The sequence below is a fragment of the Camellia sinensis genome, unplaced genomic scaffold, assembly GCF_055761805.1.
Source record: "Camellia sinensis isolate YWXY unplaced genomic scaffold, ASM5576180v1 Unanchor3, whole genome shotgun sequence".
Classification (NCBI taxonomy): Eukaryota; Viridiplantae; Streptophyta; class Magnoliopsida; order Ericales; family Theaceae; genus Camellia; species Camellia sinensis.
In genome coordinates this window covers 16,681,278-16,703,090 of record NW_028129178.1, presented here as the reverse complement: position 1 = coordinate 16,703,090, position 21,813 = coordinate 16,681,278, and the positions used below count along the sequence as shown (strand labels likewise).

The window sequence follows — 21,813 nt, the reverse complement described above, 5'->3', positions numbered from 1 at the left end:
ATTTATAGGGGAATAACAATTGGACATTGACAAGTTTTCAAATATTGATATTACTCACAGTGATCGGCTTGTGGATGCGCCCTGGAGCTTGACCCTACACATTTCATGATTACAAAAGGGTCACTAACAGTTCAATCCGTTCTTTAATTCACATATACCTCTTTAGGCTTTGTTCTTATCTCATTAACTCATTTACAATGCTTAACACATGCCTAAGAGTGCTTACAAGTGAAAGGGAACGGAAAACGAATTACAGAATGCATGAACAAAATTCCTGGAAACAGGGTCCCCGCTCGAGCGGACCCTTAAGGCCTGCAGAGGTACTGGTTGCACGAAAGATGAGCTCGAGCGTGGGATAGAGCGCTCAAGCTGAAGGCCTGTCTACGAAAATCCACGCTCGAGCGTGGAGTGTCCCCGCTCGAGCGGACATCCAACTCTGCAAAAATGCTGGGAGCACGATTTTCCCGCTCGAGCGGCCATTACCCCGCTCGAGCGGACCTCAAAAATCTGGGTTTCCCAGATCGTGTTCTTGAGTTCCAAATCGGTTTTCCATCCTCATTTCTTGCATGCAATGGTTCAAATTACACATTTACACATTTACACATGCTAACATGCTACTAATGCAAGATTACAACATTAGGAAAGCTCAATTACATGGATTACATGCATGTCCCAAAATATCTCAAACCCATCATCAACATGCTCAAATTCAAACATTCAAGACTCATACTCCCATGATTTGTACATGCATGTGGGAGATGCTCATCATTCTCAACTTAGATGGTACAAATGGTGATTACAACGTGAGCTTTAACCAAAACTCTACATGAATCATGTGCTTCAAGCTCAAACATGCAAATTCAAAGTAATTTCTTACATGCATGAGTTCTAAGACTTCAAACTCAACAAAAATCAACTCATTACATGTTCTTGATCACAAATAACCTTTGAACTTACAAATTACAAGTAAGAGTCCAGGAATTCACTTACCTAAGAGCTTCAACACTCAAGCTCTAGCCAAATCTTGAGCTAGATCTTCAAATTCCCAAGTCTTGAGCTCAAATTACACAAATCTCCCCCTTTTTCTCTCCATGGCCGGCCTCTCTCTCACTCTCAATTGTCTAACTCAGATTTTGAGTTTTAAGAGGGCTAAAGGAGAGTGCAATACAAATACACAACAAGCCCCACTAACAAATATTTTAATATAAAATAATGGGGTACTTAATTTATCAATTTAATCAGTTTAAATTGACCAGAATCAAATTCCAATTAAATTTCACCGTAGGCTCTAAAAATTATGCCAACCACAATGGCGTAATCAATTTCAGGTTCTGTGGCCGATAAGGCCCTCAATTAGATTTCCAAAGCTGATTATTCAAATAGATATTCCTACAGTGAACAGATAAAACCTCAAAATCACATATAATCACATAATGGCACCTAAAATCATGGTAAACACATAATCATACTCAGTTTAAGGACCAATTGGCATATTACGGAGCAGGGGTATTACAAATAGCATACGGCAAACACGGTGTCCTAGGTGCACCAATGCAAATGCAATGCAAAAAAAACACATAAGTGTAGTCAAAACAAGATATCATGTGTTCAAGTCAAGTTCTCTAACTCCCTAGCGGAGTCGCCAGAAACTGTAGACGCGCCCTTGGGCTTCATGCTACAGTTAATACTCAATGTCACGGTTCTTAATCTGATCTCACAATGTGCGATGTGAGATTGATAAATCACCAAAGAGTCCAAATCCGACAAATCATTTTGGAAAACTGATTTTTGTAAAGAAGTGCCAAACATGGACTGCTTTGCTAGATACAAAGTCACCACTTAAATATTTATTTTGGGGAAATTTAGGAAACCCTAACTCGTGCCTAAGGCCATGTGTCCATCATCACCAAAGTTGCCTTGGCTCGGGAACTTGGGTACGATTGTGGAAGGTCATGCAATGAGCACCCCCGCTCGGCCGATCAAAGATCGGCCTATACTAAGCATGATATCTTGTTTTTGAAAACACATGCGTTCTTATTCCGGTTATTAGCTAGTATTACTAAGTGATGCGCACAACACACAAGTATAGACTAGATCGCCTAATTTGGAACAAAGCATTGCATATCCGTTTGTTTGGAAAATGATTTGAAGTTTGCTACTCGCAAGTAGGCTAAAATGCAGATTTGATGAATTGTTCCAATTCAAGTAATCCAACCTTCACCCATAGGCATTCAGGCAGTTATATCATATAATAAATTAGCTTCATGGCAAGCATGCTTTCTTGGCAATCGATAACACACATGCAGTATGCTAAAACGTAAACACTCACAGTGTACTCCGAGCCAAAACATTAGCCAGTTAGTAATCATGCACGATCCTAACTATGTTCAAGATGGCTAATGCATCACATGCAAAATGAAAGTAGTAATTGGCTTGGCTTTTCTAAGATGGCATATGAGATGCAATAATTCGATACATGTATTCAAGTAGGAATTGAAATACGATGTAGTTAATATGATGCGCCGAACCCGATGCATGCGGTACAGATGAATGAATGCAAACATGCAAGCATAAGGATGCTAAATGAAATATACCCTAAAACTAACCATCGTAAGCAGTTAAGTAAAAAGGAGAAAGAAATGGGGTTGGAAGACAAGCATCACACACACGCATGCTTATTACAAAATTGTGCCCTCTCGACGGAGGGACCGAAAGAATAATACAAATCATCTAATTAACTAACTAACAAGCTAATTAATTATTACACAACCCTTAACTAATTAAACAAATTAATTAAGCAATGAAAATAGTAAAACAGCCTCGGGAAGAGGGACGAATGCATGCTCGGTTGGCTTCACTCGGAAATCTATCGCCATGCCTCATGTTGCCTCTGTTTGCACAGCTCTGTACCTCTGAAAATTGTGCCAACTTCTGTGACACTGTTGAACCACCTCATGTACACTGTGGGAGGTCATCGACCAAAAGATAAGGATATCGGCCAAAGGAATGGTGTCATCGACCACTAATAAGGCTCTCGGCCAGGAATAGTTAGTCGATCGACACTGAATATGGTCAGTCGACCATTTCTTCCTGTAAACTGCTCCTGTTGCTGCAGCAGAGGACAAACAGAGCATGGCAATGCATTTACAAGACAATGTTTGCGCCACCACCCTCCCTCTCATGTCATGAGCTCAAGGGAGTATAGTCCTCGACCCTCGGACAATCAATCACGCATTTCAAGGCATGATGGCCAAAGGAGCCAAGTGTGCAATATCGAATGAAATGCACAAGACACATAAGGGGCCTCAACCTCTATCATGCTCGATCAAGAGGCAAGGGAATGCACACACAATGCAATGCAAACATGCAAACATGCAAACATGATGCGAACAACTCAAGCATGCAACAAGTATGCAACAAGATCATGCAATGCATCTAATATGCAATAGGTATACAACCTAAACATGTAAACATGCATGGCATGCAACAACATGTAAAATGAAGCAAGCATGCAACAACATGCAAGACAAGCATGCAATAACATGCAAAGATGGACTTAAACTAAAGTGGACAGCTCTTAAACATGCCCAAATCAGTGACCAAAGTTATAAATTTGAAGCATGAAAATGCAAAGAAAACATGCACATGTTAATGGTCCAACACCTAGGCATAGGAGGGCAGGTTTCAAGTGCACTTAAAAGGGGACAAATATGGACATGTGACAAACATGGTAAGCTGTGAAATCACACATGGAAAGTTGTCAAACCAACCAAACAAAGCAAGCAAATCATGCAAGAAGGCTTAAAACTTAAAACTAGCCAAGGGCATCAAACCATGGCCATGCAAGGCAAGCCCCAAAAGGCCAAGGGCACCCAAAATAGTCCCAAGGCAGGTCAAGATAGAGCTAAAAACATGCTCAAAACTAGCCAACACAAGCTAGAACACATCACCAAAAGCATGAGGCATGCAAGGCTACAAAAGGGGTGTTATGCTACACCTATTACAACCACACATGGCATGACTTAAACCAATAAAATCAGAGTTATGGCATGGTAAAACAAGACCAAAAAACCCACTTAGATAGCATCCAAATGACCTAAGCATGGAGGCATGCACAATGGTCCATTCATGAGGCATAAAACATCAACTCTTTAAAGCATTAAAGGGGTGATAAGTGCAAGTATATGAGCATACTATATGGACTGAAATAACATAACAAGTGATGCCAAATCATTGAAATGGCCCAAGTAAAGCATGCTAGTGACTTGGACACTCAAAGCTAACAAGCTAGATTGCATGGTAGCTATACAAAGCATGGCATATATGATCAAGACAATGCAAAATAGAGCTTTATCATGTTAAAACAAGGCTAAAAGCTTCTTGGAGTTGAGCCAAAATCATGCTAGAACGACATGTTACACCATGATGCATATTAAGGCAAATGATGGGATTGCAAGACAAGTATATGGAGCATGTAAGTGGCCATTAAACCAACTTGAAACAGAGGTATATCATAGCAAAATAACACCAAATACTTGCTGAAATGGAGCTAAAACAAGCTAAGCAAACATTCTACCAATATAAGCCATTTATACTAGCATACAAGACAACAAGGAGAGGGGATGACCCTCTCCTATTTAGGACTTCAAAACCACCTTTCCACTACAAAAAATCCTCTGGATTTTAGTGGTAGAAAGGTCATGCAAAGCCAAGAACAAGAGCCAAAAGGGATAGCCTAAAATAAGGCCAAACAAGGCCTAAGAGCGGGTAAACAATCCCAAACCAAAAAGTGACCTTAAACAAAGGTCTAAAGCAAGTAAAAATAGAACTTTTATTAGTTAAGAACTAAGCTTAAAAAAATAAGCAAGAAGGGCTAAAAGCTTAAGCAAAAATGGGGTATTAAAAGCATGTTTGCTCACCCTTGTAAAACCTCTTCAAGAACACCACTCCAGCAACTTTTCCAAGCTTAAACCACTCCAAGAACTCTGAAACTAACTCCCTAGTGCCTCAGCAACAAGAGGATGGTGTATTGCTAGGTGCTCTAGTGCAAAAGTATGACAAAATCACACTTTAAGGCACAAATACACACACAAATCAAGAGAGAGGGAGATATAGAGATAGATAGATACAACTTTTCTAACCCTATTTTTCAGAACCTCTGTGAAGGGAAGAGGAGCTCCCTTCTTATAGAATTCCAAATACTAAAGCTTCTTGGAGAAGCTAAGCCAAGGGGCAAATCCCTCTGTACATGTGTATGGAGGGGGCGGAATTGTGCATGCCAGCTGTGACAACTGGTATAAAATATCTACAAAAAGCAGATGAATAGGGTTCGGCCAGAAAACAAGGCCGATCGAACAACATAAGTTCCGATCAACCAAAAAAGTGCCGATCGGCCAACACTTTTGGCCAATGGCAAGAAAACAAGGCCGATGGCTTCATTCCTTGGCCGATGGGTTGAGGGGATGGCCAACAAGCCACCCTCTTCCCTCAAAAGCAAAAGCACAAGTGTTTCGCCCACAACCAAGCACAAAACAGACAAGTTAAGAGATCTTGAGGCAAGGCGCGCTACCAAGACCTCTGAGAACTCAAAATGAACACGAGCATGGATAATCATCAAGTGTTCAAACGATGACGTCCAAGTCTTGAGGACGGTAAAAACTGGGCAGTCTACACATACCTGACTTTAACTTCTTCACAGATAGAGAGCTTCATCTAATTGAGAAAAATTGCTAGAGTTGTAGTTCACATCCAGACTAGGCCCCTTTTTTGGGTGGATAAGTCATAAAATAAAAACAAAAAACTTACACCACTACAAGAAGCATACCCCAGGCCCTAACCAAACTATACAAGAGACAAGACCACGAACAACAAAACAAAAGGCCAAAGCCAAACCAGATTAAAAAACTACCAACACATATCTAACTAGTCCGAAAGAAAATGCAAGAAGAAACAAACAAAACTAGAAACCCAATCAAAACAGCATAGTATCTGCCAATGTGTTCATGGGCCGCATGCAGGTTTGATGAGGGACATGAACACACCCATATGACAAAGTAGCAAATATCCGACAATAACAAACAGAATACCCCGTGCACATCCCGCACGGGTGGGCCATCTAACAAAACAAATTAAGTAAAATAGAATAAAATAACAGCTTTCTTCACACACAAAGGCGCCTTCAGCCACCATCAACACGATCATAGACAATTCCACAGCTTGCGCTAACCCAGGCTGAGCACCGAAACAGACAGCATCAACACGGGGGTACACTGATGCCACTCCATACATCCAAAACAATGATTAGACATTATAGTAAACCCTGTCAAGAGCAAATACCAAGACAGGATTAGCCAATCCACAAACCAATAGCACACATAAAACAAAGGCATATTGCTTGTTACAACACACATATAGATGCTCTCATCACTCAACCCACAAATATATATACTCTCATCACTCAAGAAACAATGCTCCGTACACCTGCAAAATAAAGATACATAGAATATATAAAAAAACATGTTAGCCCCTCTCAATATGGCTAGTGATTGTGGGTTAGGATTAATTTTGTTCCTTACACTATACTCAACCCTCATAAAATATGGCACACACTCAAACTGCTCCTTCCTAGTGGGCCGCAAACCTATATCAATAACAAACATTAGGAAACCCCACAATGTATTTGCTTTCCTTCACTCAACCCACATTTTGTGAACTCACATCCCTCACAGCAGGTTCGGCATGTTTCAGCACATCATGAGGAATTCTCCACGAACTCAAGTACCATCTATCAGTATGGTGTGAATTCAAATTTGTTATGTGCATAACCCTGAATCGAACCATGTCCATAATATGCTTTATGACCATTTCTTTAGGGACCATATCCTTACCAAAGACTCTATTATTCCTAGCAATCCATAACTGGTACACAGTACATGTAAAGGCAAGCTTGGTAATAATAGTCCCTAAAACCAAATCACCCCAAGGAATTGATGGCCAATCAACATTCATCTTTCCTTTTATACAGGTCCACACTCTATCAGAGAATGGACACTCAAAGAAAAGATGGTTGTGATCTTCACAAAGGTGCTGGCAGAAGACACACTCACTAGCTTGGGTCACACCAAAAATTTTTAACCTATCACTAGTGTTCAATCTACAAAGTATAGCCATCCACACCACAAAGCTCACTTTGGAGATATTATGAGGCCCCCAAAGAAGCTTAGACCAGTTCACAGGAACAAAATGAGCCCTCAAAACATGCCAAGTGGACTGGATAGTGAATTTACCATTAGCAGCAGGGCTCCAACTCACATCATCATACCCACCCGAAGGGAGAAAAGTAGGAGGAGTACTAGAAATGAGGTCCATAATCTCCCACGAGGAAGGGAAAGGCCATTTCCAGGTAGTACATTCCACAATCTCACTAACCTTAGCATCAATACCCAAAGCAGAATCATGAACAATTCTGGGCCCAAATCTATCACACACATATCCCATAGCGTGCCAATTACCAAACCATAGAAAAACCCAAGAACCATCACCCACCCTATGCTTGATTGAAGGGTAAATGATAGACCTAACAGAAAGAATTTTCCTCCAAACCCAAGAGGGGTCATTTATCACCCTAACTCTCCAAAAACTTCTACCCTTGAGGATATAAGATTTAATCCAGAGACACCACATAGATTGGTCTCCCCCAGAAAAGAGGAACCAGACATGTTTAGCAATAGCAGCTTCGTTCCACACTTGGAGAGATTTAAACCCCAAGCCCCCTTCATTTTTAGGGGAACACATTCTATCCCAAGACACCTTAGCCCCATACTTCTTCAGATCACACCCAGACCAGAAAAAAGCTTGAAATAGACTCTTTATAGAACGGATGACCTTCTTAGGAAGAATAAACAGCGAAGTCCAATACACTTGCATAGAAAAAAGGACAGATTGGATCAACTGGCCTCTACCAGCATAAGTAAGGCACTTATTAGTCCAACTTTTAATTCTCTTTGTGATCCGCTCCACAAGCTAATCACAATCAGCAGCTTTGAGTTTAGTAGAGACTAAAGGAACCCCTAAGTACCTCATAGGCAAAGCACCTTCGCTGAAATTACACACCCGAAAATCTCATCCCTCAAGTTCTTATCACAACCCGAGAAGAAAATGTGGCTCTTATTAGGGCTAGGGGACAACCCAGATAAGTTTTCAAATTCCTCTAAGCTAGTTTTGATAGACTGGACAGTGAACACATCCCCCTTACAGAAGATCATCAAATCATCTGCAAAGCACAAATTAACTATCTTCGTTTTCTCACACCTCCATTGAAATTTGAAATCAGGGTGAGAGGCCTTCTCAGCCAAAATCCTGGAAAGGATCTCCATAACAATAACAAAAGGATAAGGAGACATGGGGTCTCCTTGCCTTAACCCTCTCTCCCCCCTGAAATAGCCATGCAGACACCCATTAATACAAATGGAATATGTAGGGCTAGTCATGCAGGCTTTTATCCAAAGAATAATATTAGGGGGAAACCCCATAGCATTTAAAACATCTAGAACAAAGTCCCATCTAACGTTATCATAAGCTTTCATAATATCCACTTTCATGGCACACCTAGGAGAAGGTGAAGACCTATGATAGCCCCTCATAAGCTCTTGTGAAAGAAAGATATTATCAGCAATTCTCCTCCCGGAGACAAAAGCTGATTGCACAGGATCAATGAGATCATGGAGAACAGTCTTAATCCTATCAGCAATGATCTTCAAAATACACTTATACAAAGTATTACAGCAAGAGATAGGACGAAATTCTCCCACTCTTTCAGCATTGGGGGTCTTAGGAATAAGAGCAATGGAGGTACTGTTCACTTCCTGAAGGAGCTCCCCCGAATTAAAAAAAGATTGGATAGCTTCAACAACCTCTCTCCCCACAATATCCCAAGCTTTCAGAAAGAAGCCAGCAGAATACCCATCAGGCCCAAGGGCCTTATTTGCTTTAAGGGAACGAAAAGCATCAGTGATCTCTTTCACAATAACTTCCCTAGCAAGGATATGATACTGAGCTTCAGACACTCTTTTGGTGACCAGATTACTAATCCTATCATACCCATTGTAATGGTCATTAAAAGGCTTCCCTTTTTTGTTACAAGTTAAAAGGCTTCCCAAATAAACTAGTGAAAGAGTCCACGAAGGATTTATGGACCTCATCACTTTTAGTCACTCTATCCCCATTAGGAAGGACAACACTATGAATCCGCCCCCTATTCACATTCCCCTTAACAGTTATAAAGAAGAATTTGGAATTCCTGTTCCCTAAACCTAACCATTGGACCCAGGATTTCTGATGAGCAAGGCTTTCCTCAGCTTTACTGAGATCCACATATCTACCATAGGCAGTCCTTTCCTCCTCCTGAAGAGTTAAGTTCATCGGATCTTTATCAAGCTTAATCTGAGAATTAAGTAACTGATCCTTTGCCACTCCCAACTCTGGTAGAAATCTCGTTGTACTCCTTTTTGTTCAAAGCTTTTAAAATAGGTTTTAGAGATTTAAGCTTTTGACAAACCCTAAATATAGGAGAGCCCCTGACATATTTTCTCCACACATCAGGCACTTTAGGAAGGAACTCAACATGGTCAGCCCAAAAATCAAAAAACTTAATAGGTTTATTAAGTTTAACAGCATCAGAACCAAAATGCACAATCACAGGAGAATGATCAGAGACTCCAGGAGGCAAAAAGAGAGCATGTGAGTTAGGATTAACAGTAAGCCACCTCTTATTAACAAGAACCCTATCAATTTTAGAGGTAATAAAATTACCACCCCCCCACTTATTAGACCAAGTAAATTGACACCCTTTATAACATAAGTCTTCCAACTCAGAATCCAAAATCAGATTATTGAAGGTACCATTTTCACTATTCCAACCCTCCTTACCCCCCATTTTTTCATACGAAAACCGAACAGCATTAAAATCACCAAGGAAGACAGAGGGATGACTAGCATGGTTGATAGCAATTTTTTTTAGATCACAAAAAAGAGGATGTCTCAACTCATGCTTATTTTCTGCATAAACAAAAGTAGCAAAAAAATTGAAGTCGCTTTCAAAAACAGTCACCTTAACAAAAATGAATTGGTTTGACTATTGAACCACCAAAATATCACAAAAGTTTGGGTCCTAACAAATCCAAATTCTAGCTGGCAGATCTGGTTGTGAGTTGGACAACAACTTCCACTTTCTAAAGCTTTGTTCAAAAAATTTTGCTTCATTTTCCAATTTAATTTTTGTCTCCAAAACTCCCATAATTTTAATATCTTCTTTTTTCACAAAATCAATGACTTCTTTATGTTTTGAAGGGTGGTTAAACCCTCTGACATTCCAACAAGAAAGATTTATAGACATGATTAACATAACAAAAATAGGGACATAACCAGATCACCACAAAAAAAAAAAAATCACTAATTTACCTCTTTTTCTTCTTCTGGCTTCCTGAGTTTCTGCCAGAGGACCTATTCTTGGTGGAACTGCCCACATTTTTCCCACTATCTCCCTTTCCTCCCAGTATTTTCGGTGAATTAGCTCTTACTGCCTCTTTTCCACCCTGCATTTCCAGGGAATATGCTCTTTCTGCCTCTGTTCCCCCATGCTCAATGCTGCTAATAATTTCTGCTGCTGCGGGGTGAATGAGCTCCACAACCTCAGAATGGAATGCAACTATCTGATCAGTAGCAATAGTAGCAATTTTTTCAATCTCAGAATGATCAGGCTGAATTTCAACCACCATATCATGCCCCTTTGATGTAGATGAGCTTGTCTCTTCAACCTGGACATTCTGAATAGGAAATAAATGGTCACCAATTTTCCTTTTACCCTTATCCTTAACATTTACCCAGCCCCCATCGGATTCAACCCTTTCTTCAGTATTCTTCTGTAATTCAACAAGTTTTTCCACTTGAGCAGAGAGGCAGGTCTTTGTGTCATGCCTAAACACATGACAATGCAGACATCTAGACGGAACACCTTGGTACTCCACATGGATAGTGATAGAGTCATCACTATTTGTAAGGGCAAAGCTATCAGGGAAAGCAGAATCTGCTGGAATGTCCACACATACTCTAGCAAAAGAGATACGGCTTCCTGACGATGTAAGTTGATCCATAAATAATGGGAACCCCACTGCACTAGCAACCCTGCTTAAACCATCCCCATCCTAGTATTCCAAAGGCACATTGAAGAATTTCATCCACACAGGAATAGTTTTCTTATCTTCCTTAGACAGTTTCATCATGCGATGCCACTGCTTAAGAATGAGAAGGAAACCTTCCACATACCACGGCCCCCCTTCTAACACATCAATACAATAGTCCCGATTTTCAAACATAAAAAATATAAAGCCATCATCATTCTTCTGAATCTCTACAAGCCCCTTGTTTTTCTACATATTGAGAGCATTATTCTTGATTAGGGTATACAGAAGGTTTTTATCAATGAAGTACCCAACCAAACAAGCTTCCTATTTAACCATGGGGGAAGAAGGTGTCATTTCAACAATAATTTTATCTTTATCCATTTTAGGAGGATAATATTTGAGACTAACCTCTGACCTGACTGAGGCAGAGACCACATTTGCCCACGATCTCCCCTCAGTAGCTCTGTTCTGCCCTCTACCTCCACGGCCACCCCGGTAGTTGGTATTTGCCCCACGACCCCGATGTTGAAACCCACCACGGGAGTTACCCTTAGATCCCCTAAGGTTCGAACCTGATTCGTCTAACCCAAGATCATGTTGACTTGCGATCTCTCTAGATCTTCCCTCGACACCAACATCAAGATCCAGATCTTGTGAACCCAGATCAAGAATCTCCATATCTTTTGAAACAACAGGGGGGATCGATGATTTCTCAATCGAAACACCCGTAGATGTGAGTTGATGCGCAAGAACATGGTTTTTGGCAACCTCGACACTATCTGGGAGATCTAGAAGCTTTGATCGTTGTTCTTCTTCAACCCTATCCGACCATTTAGCCCCTTGGGACAACGGTGTCGATACACCTGCAAGAGTGGATGTAGGATAAGGACGGCTAGTCTGGGTGTCCTCTTCCATAGTAGATCTCACCTTGATCGCTGCAAGCCGATCGAAAATCTCTTGGATAGATTTCGCCGTGACCCCTCGCTCTTTCTTCTCACTCTTACTTGCAAGCACCACAAGGGTTTCTAACTCTTCTCCAGATAACTGTAAACTCTTAGGGCTATGCGCACCAGAAGATCCACTCAAACCACTCAACTCATTTACTCTCTCTTCATTTAGTATACTCAATTTAATGTTACCCTCGGAACCCAAAGTACCAGATACCAAATCGTTTGTTTCCATTTCAGCAAATACCCCCGCAGTTCAATGAAGTATTGAATGCAAACCCTAGAAACGATGTTTCTAGAGAACAGGAGGAGCTTCTCACTCTAACCCATTTCCCTTGTAGACTAGGGCCCACCTGCAAGCGCACCAACCCACTAACTAGAAAGAGTAGTCGGTTGTACATAACAAACACAGCAACCATGGACTATAACATCCATGGCCGAACTTTGAGGATACACAGTCCGAACCTGTGCATAATCATAAACAAACCATCGGAGACAGACCCTCCACCGGAAACAGTACTCACTCACACTCAAATTTGTAACTTGTTACAATTTATGACAACAAACTCATTAGGACAGTATTTTTTCTCTTCATGAATGCTTATGCACTTTTTAACTACTCATAAATAAAAAAACCATTATATTAAAATTTTAAAAGTCCATTAAAAAAATAATTTTAGTAAAAAAACCAAAAAAATTATTATTGCAATAGTAAGAAAAAAAAATTCTAAAATATATTAATTTGCATAACAATTTTTTTCGTTAACAAAACCCTAAAGAAAAAGATTAATTGGTGGGTACTCTCGGTTCAACAAAGACATAATTAACTTCTCATTTTTCTCTCCTCCCCTTTATTTATTTATTTTTTTGGCACGATTAAATATTCTGACAGTTGTAAAGAATAAAATAAAAAGTCTCAAAATTGAAATAATAATAATAATAATAATAATAATAATAATAATAATAATAAAAATATAATAATAAATATAAAAATGAGGGTAGAAGAGATCGCATAAAAGAGTACAAGTTTATTGCATGTAATAGTTGTAGGGTAAAGTAACTACCTAAAGCTTCATGTTTCCTAATTCGAATTCAGTCTTAGTTTCCTATTCCATTATGACCTTGGATTCCCATACACACACTTTCATAACCTTATAAATATATGTTCGTAAGCCTTCAATTCAAGCCATCTTTGAAGCCTTTCAATTTTATTATCAATGGCCAAGCATTCCAAGAAAATTAGAAGAGAAATTTCACAACCCAATTGGCCTAATCTTCCCAGTGGTATGTTGAATTTCATCCTAGATTGATTATGTTTCATTGACATGCTTCATTTCAGAGCTCTTTGTACTTCTTGGCGATCGATTGCCAAAACCCATATCTCATCTTCTTCATTACCACTCTACTCTTCAAACCTTCAACCTTCATATCTCCTGCCTCCTCAAGGCTATGTTGATCATAATGACCAAGATGGTTTTGATCACAGCCGTTGCTTCTTCAATCTTGCTGATAATCATCGAGCTCAACAATAAGCCAAAATCTTTAAGCTAGAGTCAATGTGTTGGATCATCACAATAGTGGTTGCTATTTTTGGATGAAAACAATACACCCTCCTATATCGCCAATCGCTTCTTTGATGTTAGTGTTCGACCCTCTTTTCATCGCATGCTTTCTTTCATTACCAAAGCTGTTCTCTAGAAAGACCGATTGTCAGTGACAACAACTATGGCATTGTGGCTATCTATGGCTTTAATTTCCAGTCAAATCTTACTTATTCTTAGTGTGGAGATTCTACTGTAATATCATATGTTGCAAAGATTTTGTATATGCATTAACCGATATAGGTTTTGTTGAAGCTTGGGATTTTAATTGTTCTGTCCCTAGAAAAATTGTGGACATTGAAGCTTATTTTCCTAAAGAAAAGGTTGAATTTGAAAAGTCTCTGAGTGATCTTTATTCTAGCCAATTTTACTGGGTGGAGTCACTAGGTGAGCACTTGCTTGTTATAAGGTATATTGGTGAGTTTGTTAGGTATGACAGTGAAGCTGTTCATGAGGCTGATTTTGATGATGGGTTGATTTATATCTATACATGACAAAGTTTTTTCAGGTTTACAAATTGGATTTCAAAAAGAAAAAATGGGAGAAACTAGGGTCGTTGGGTGATCAGATGTTGTTTTTAGGTGGAAATTAGTTTATATCACTATCAACTCAGGACTTTTGTGAGTATGAGGAGAATTCCATATACTTCACAGGCAACTCTAGGGATCGAATGGATGGGCATTACAAGTCTAGGGGTCATGATATGGGAATCTTCAACTTGGAAGATGGTTGTGTCAAACAGATTTTGGAATCGAAGATTTGTAGAGATTTCAACCACCACCTTTTTGGGTTGTTCCTACTAATTTACTAATTCAATGCAATGGCAGCCTTAAGATACAATGATTCAACGGCCAAAAAAGTTTGTCCCTCTGAGTTTGTATTTAGTTTTTCTATCATTAAATTTCATTAATTGTAAGCATAGGGTATGTTTAAAGGATTACAGCTTGAACTTTTGTTTTGCAAAATTGAAATAGGTTACCAATGGAAAGCAATCTAAAGTGTTTTTTCTAACTGTTTTTGCTTTTGTGCAGTGGAAAGTGAAGCTAATTGAGTGCCTAAATTGAGGGTTGAGTGTTGTGAGAATATATTCAAATTTGTCCTGTGAGAGAATCAAGTATGAAATGAAAATCTTATGTTTGAGCTAATGAATATATATATTGTACATTTGTATTTGTAGGCTAAGGATGCTATTATAGAGTGTTGTGAGTTCCTAAAGTGTGGGTTGAGTGATGTGAGACCATATATTGTGTGTTTTCTTTGCATGATACTATGTGGTTTCAATTATGAAATGCTGGATAACATTTGCACTTTCATTCTTTGGTGGCAGATTCTAATAAGAAACAACCAACTGGCCTCTGTTATGGATGAATCAGCTGTGTTGAACAACCATCACTGGGTGTTGAGTATTTTGATTCGAATGACCTATGCTATGATAAGAGTATTGGAGACCCAAAGACCAGGCTACATGTTGCCCCAGTCTACGTGGAAATTCTTTAAAGTGGAAATTCTCTGTATTTCATTTATGCATTGTAATAGTTTGTTTCCGTTAGTATGTACAGTCGATAATTGGCTGATGTTTTGGTGTGTTTTTCTACCTATCCCTGCGGGTTGTGTAGGGAATATTATAGCTCTCTTTGGTTTTTATTTTTGTTTGGGCTACAAGCATTTGCCGCTACGGTATATTACTCGGATAAGGCTGCTTTGATGCTACAGAAGCTAGACTATGTAGGCACGCCTACTTGCAATTCTGCTGTTGTGGAAGAATAGTTTTAGAGCCGCCATCTTGTTGTCAAGGCTATGGTTCCAGGAACAAAATGTTCCTGCTTGTTTTTGTGCTGGCTGCTGCGGCTTGTTCATTCTCCCTATCTCTACTTATATATGGATAGTGAACGGGTCTTTTATGGCCCTAGTTTTTTGTCTTTCGGTTTTAGTCTTCTGGTTTTCTTCTGGTTTTGTGTAGTTGTAGCTTTGTTTTTATTTCGATTTGGTTCTCTTGTTTTAGTTGTGGTAGGGCCTGGGGCATTCCCCTTGTAATCTTGTAAATTTCCTTGTTTTATTTATGTCTTATTCACCCAAAAAAGAAATAGGTTACCAATTTTTGTTCACCTTGTAGAATTTAAAAACAGTTTCTAGATTATGTCAGAAAGAGAAAATTTGTTTCATGAATGCTCTGCCTGCCAATGCAACACAATGAAAATGGTTTGGTTCGATGAATGGGGATTCAAGCCTATTGTTTTATCAAATCATATTGGAAATTGGCCCTGTTTCGAGTAGTTTTTAGGAAACTATTCACATAATATTTGGTCACAAATGTGAAAAAAAATTTCGAGAATTTTATTTGCGTTGCTATTTATCAAAATTTTTTTTTTATTGTGCTAAATTTTTATGTATTTCAAAAAGAAACTATCATTGCAAACGAGAGAGAGATCATAATTGATCTTTTTGATAACACTTCAAGAAGTCTTGTGTTCATCTGGAAATTTAGATGCAAATTCCATGCTTCTATTTATGGGAATAATGGTACCATTATGGATATTATGACCCAAAAATCGAATTGTAGTTTGGAAAAGTTACATTTTTGATGCAGAAACAACTAAGCCATTTTTTATAATAACATGCTTAAAAATGTTAAGATGTTTCATATGCTGGTCAATTGATGAAGAAATTATTAATACATCATAAATATAGCAAATGGAAAATTGTGTATAGGGATTGAATGTATCATTCATAATATGCTGGAATTCAGACGGTGCATTTTTTTAACTAGATCTTTAATCTGAACTAATTCTTTGGTATAAGGTTCTGTAATGAACTCAAAAATAATCGGTTGATTATTTAAGGTTGTATGAATGCCTATGGAATCAATTTTAGTGATTGGCATTAATAAACACAGAAAAGGTGTTCCTAGCATAATAGCCTGGGACATATTCTTAACAAGAACAAAAGAAGTCGGAAGACATCAGGGTCGGAGAATTTCTGACAATATCTTCCTATCTCAAGAACTTATGAGGGCCACAGGCATTCCCCTACTTCGAAGTGTGCCATGAAGGTGGATATCATGAAAGCTTATGATAGTGTGAGATGGGATTTTATTCTTGATATTCTCAAGGCTATGGCCTTTCCTCCTGTCATGATTTCTTGGATCAAGGCCTGCATCACTAGCCCTTCCTTTTCAATTTTTTTTTTTTTGGGTGAATAACTTCCTTTTCAATTTGTATCAATGGTAGCCTTCATGGCTATTTTAAAGGAGCTAGAGGTCTTAGACAAGGTGACCCTATGTCCCTGTACTTATTTGTTTTGGCCATGGAAATCCTGGCCAAAATCTTGGCAGAGAAAGCTATGAACCCTCTTTTTAAGTTTCATTGGAAGTGCGACAAGACTAAAATCATTAATCTTTGCTTCGCTGATGATCTTATGATCTTTAGTAGGGGTGATGCCTCTATTGTTAAGCTCATTATGGAATGCCTTAAGGAGTTTTCATCCTTGTCTGGCCTAATTCCTAATCCCAGCAAAAGTAACATCTACTTTTCTGGTTGTGATATGGAGTTGAGAGCTGCTATTCTTGAGATTGCTAAGTTTAATGAAGGGACTCTTCCTGTTAGGTACCTACCTTGGTGTCCCCTTAATTACCACGAAGTTGAGGGCTGCTGATTGTGGTTCTCTCATTGATAGGATCACCAATAGAGTGAAGAGTTGGACCAATAGAGCTTTATCTTACGCTGGTAGAAGCCAGCTCATTCAATCCATTCTCTTTTCTATGCAAGTGTACTGGTCCTCCCTTTTCATTCTTCCCAAGAAGGTCATTAGGGAGATTGATAGTATTCTTAGAGCATTCCTTTGGTCTGGTACTGATCTTAAAACTCATAGTGCCAAAATTGCCTGGGATTCTGTGTGTGCTCCGAAAAATGAGGGAGGATTGGGCTTTAAATCTTTAGATATTTGGAATAGAGCGGCCATAGCTAAACACATTTGGTTTTTGTTTTCTGGGGGTGAGGGATCGATGTGGTGTCAGTGGGTCAAATCCTATTTATTAAAGGGGAAGAGTTTCTGGATAGTTAAGGTTCCTAATGATCCCTCTTGGGTGTGGAGAAAATTATTGTCTCTTAGGAAGTGGGTTTCCCCACTGATTAAGCATAAGATTGGGTGTGGGGACACCACTTTCCTTTGGTTTGATAATTGGCATCCCATTGGTCCTCTGTGGAACAAATTCGGGGATAGAATTATTTATGACTCTGCCCTTAACAGTGATACAAAAGTCAGTAAAATCATTGATGGGTCTTCTTGGAAGTGGCCTTTTCCCAACTCTTGGGAAATTCAGGAGCTAATCTCCTCTACTCCTGTGTGTTTTCATCCCAATCCTTCCAGCACTGATCAAGCTATTTGGAATCTTACCATTGATGGTAAGTTTTCCATTCAATCAGCTTGGAATCATTGGAGAAAGAAATTCGATAAAGTGGTTTGGCATAAACTTGTGTGGGGCCCTCACAGAATCCCTAAAGTCAGCTTCATTGTTTGGGTGGCTCTCCACAATAGACTTTCCACTAGTGATAGACTCCGTATGTTCGGCCTGTCCACTAGCTCTCAATGCCCCTTTTGCCTCCACCTGGAGGAAAGCCACTCTCATCTATTCTTTGAATGCATCTTCTCTAGTAGAGTCTGGAGTGCCATTGAAGTTGCTTGTAACATTAAGTGGCCTGTCCTTGGCTGGCCTGATAGTGTTACATTTGCTTCTAAGGAGACTAAAGGTAACTCTTTGAGGGTGAATATCATTAGTAATGCATTCTTGTGTTCTGTTTACATGATCTGGATTGAGAGAAATAACAGAATTTTTAACAAAGAGCTAAAACCTGAAGAGGTGGTCATTAAATCTGTTATCCATATGGTTAGAGATAGAATGCTGTCACTTAAGAATATTCCTAGATCCAATGGTGACAAATGGTTTCTTGATAAATGGAGTCTGCCGGAGACAATTTTGAAGCCCCATAGCATCAGAAATGGGAGGGTTGTTGAGTGATGTGAGTTCACTAAATGTGGGTCGAGAGATGGTGAGCTTAGCTTTATGTATTTATGCTTTTTTTCTTTTGCAGGTATATTCGGGTGTCCCAAGTGGATCTATCTATCCTTGAGGGTCGAGTGATGAAAGTTACTTTATATGTTCTCCAATTATTTGTGGGTCGAGTGATGTTAGCCATAAATTTTTTACTAATGACTATATATACTGTAAATTTTTATGTGCAGGTTAAGGAAGCTAATTTCGAGTGGTGTGAGCCCCTAAACTGTGGGCCGAGTGATGAGAGTTCCTACATTGAGTGTGCTGCTGCTATGTTTTGTCTTTGGTATCACTGGATGTACTCACTTCTGATTTCTTCTACAGGGTCTATTACAATGTTTGAGCTTTATGGTGGCTGCCTGGATAGGGATACGTGCTACGTGTCTGAAGGATGTGGCTGTTATGATATTCCTATGCTGGGCAGATTGGGCTGCTGTGGGTCCACTATAATGTTTTGAGTTCTATTGGGGCTGTATGGACTGTTGTGGGTTCGATGGCACTAAAGGGTGGTCGTGTTTTCTGGCACTTGATGATGGCTGCTTGTAGTGCCTTTGTGGATACTTGTCTTTCTTTTATTTTTATTTTATTGTACTGTGTATGGACTATGAGTGTTTTGCTAGGTTGTCACTCTTTTGGCCTAGCCGTGTGGGATGTACATGGTCTCTCATTTTGTGTCTGCTGCTAGTTGTAGCCGTTTATGGGTTGATTTCGTTCAGATTTGTTTCGCTGTTTGGATGTGTTCATGGTCCTCATTCGAATTTATGTGGCTCATGAACATATTTTGGGGGGGTTATAATTTTCCCATGTTTTGATTTCCTTTCTCCAGTTAAAGTCTTGTTTGTTTCTGGTCATGTTTTATTTTGGTTTTTGCTGGTTGAGTGTTTTCGCCTATTTCTTTTGTTCTTGTATAGTTTTCGTTAGGTCCTGGGGTATGCCCCTTGTAGCTGTGTAATCTCTGTTTTTTTATTTATGTCTTATTCACCCAAAAAAAAAAAAAATCATTAATCATAATTTATTTTATTTTATCCTAATTATGACATTTATGGCCTCATGGTTTACTGTGCTGGAGGATGAGGCCTAACAACCGTAGCCAAGAGGCAGATTTGTTCCTGGATTTGCAACTGGCCTTGGCTAGTTTGTCGATTAGTTTCTTCTAATTGCTGGAGACCCCAAGGGTCATTAGGCCAAATAGATAATAAGTTTTCTAAAAAATTATTTCTTCTTTCAATATGAAAAGCTAATAGATCATTTAATATAACAAAAGTCAGACATACATCAAAAGAAGAGTAAGAAATACTTACAATCAGTACTGCAACTATTCTTTTATTATACTGCAAATGGTTGAAAGAAAATTACACACACTCAGAGAGAGGGAGAGAGTACAGACTTATAAACGGAGAAACTTCAAATATTCAAAAGCTTTTTTCTCAACAAGGGTAAGGCATCCCTTATATAATACAATAAAAGATAATGGGTAAGGATGAGCAAGACAAGTGGCATGTCCTGGTTGGCTTTGGAGTCGATCATCTTATCTTCTCGGGATTTCCTTATCTCTTGGTGTCGGTAGAGAGAGAGACAACTGATAGCCAGCTGTAATGATGGATGGACTAAATATCTACTTTAGCCGAAAGTAAATTTGTCGTGATATGGAGCTGGAAAGTGATGCTGGATTAATGGAGGACAAAGTGGCGCATTATTCCTCTTTTCCTTTTCCTTTCTTGTCTTTTTCTTGACTCATCTTGTCGGCAATCAATCCTGTGGGTGAGTCCCAAAAATCTCCCAAATTTGGATCGGCATCTGCTAGCTCTTGTGATTCACCTACCAGTATCGTAAACTCATTTTCATCCTCATAGGGATCACCATGACCTTCATCAGGATTGCCGTGACTGGTACCAGATTTCATGCTAGTATCATCACGGTTAAATGACTGGAGAAATTGTTCTTTCATGTAGTCCATGCTTTTGATGACTAATTCATGTTCTGAGAGTGCGGGATATTTTTGTCGCAATTCATTTTGAATTTGGACAAATGAATTCTGGATTATAGGTGCAGCTAGGATAAGCTTAGGAGTAGCATCCCAGCAGGCCTGAGTATGACCTTTAATTTTCTGGAGCAATTCTTGATGGGTTTTGGATCATCCATCTTATTCCACCACTTATAAAAGAAAACTCTTTTTAAACGAGGAATTTTATTATGAAAATCACATTGAAAATCCCACTTCCAAATCCAAGGGATTCCGAAGTGGATTACAAAATGAACGGTAGATTTGGACATAGATATGTCCTTATATCCTGGAAGGTGACTGTATGCAATTTGCCATTCTTTGAATGCATTGCGAACATCTTCTGGAAAAGCATCAATTTGAATGCCAAACGTATCCCACCAAACGAGAAACCAATTTGGGAGATCGTTTTGTAAAAGTTCGGGAAGGACACGGATGAACCAAGAATGGTTACGCGGGGGATTCATATAATAAAATGCTTGAGAAAAAGCAGTAATATAATCCCAATAGCTGTAACGAGATTCCTTATTGTGAATCTCAAGGGTACGGGTAACATGAGGATGCATGCCCCAAGCCGGCATCGGCAAGATCTGCGGGATAGTAGCTTTGCAGTAATTAATGGGACTTGATGTGCGATTGGGCTCAGCAAGAGTATGTTTGAAGTCGACAGAGGCAATATCAACAAGGATATGCTCATAAATGTATCTGTACTGATCAAAGTGAGGTAAAGAATGTTGAGTTGTCAAATACCTCCTTTTAATTTCCCATGGATCTTTCATCCACTAGATATCTGTATTTTCAATATAGAGGACTGTTCCCTCAGTAATGAAATTCTGGACATACGGTACTGGAGGAGCAATTTCTCTACTCCCTTTTATTTATTTATTTTTTTGGCAAGATTAAGTATTCTGACAGTTGTAAAGAATAAAATAAAAAGTCTCAAAATTGAAATAATAATAATGATAATAATAATAACAATAATAATAATAATAATAATAATAATAATAATAATAATAATAATAATAATAATAAT

General features: G+C 39.0%; 2 protein-coding genes across 2 annotated transcripts; one reads left to right on the top strand and one right to left on the bottom strand.

Moving 5' to 3' along the window:
- Positions 1-6,453: 6,453 nt before the first annotated feature.
- LOC114322602 (uncharacterized) lies at positions 6,454-9,420 on the bottom strand. Its single transcript, XM_028269948.2, has 4 exons — positions 9,140-9,420; positions 8,094-9,090; positions 6,718-7,824; positions 6,454-6,480 (listed from the first exon to the last, which is right to left on the bottom strand). The coding sequence occupies exons 1-4, from the start codon at positions 9,418-9,420 to the stop codon at positions 6,454-6,456; spliced, it is 2,412 nt and encodes an 803-aa protein (XP_028125749.2).
- A 3,924-nt stretch (positions 9,421-13,344) lies between these two features.
- Positions 13,345-19,236, top strand: LOC114322601 (uncharacterized). Its single transcript, XM_082912351.1, has 6 exons — positions 13,345-13,411; positions 13,972-14,200; positions 16,956-17,330; positions 17,401-18,666; positions 18,816-18,870; positions 18,967-19,236. The coding sequence occupies exons 1-6, from the start codon at positions 13,345-13,347 to the stop codon at positions 19,234-19,236; spliced, it is 2,262 nt and encodes a 753-aa protein (XP_082768477.1).
- Positions 19,237-21,813: the final 2,577 nt, after the last annotated feature.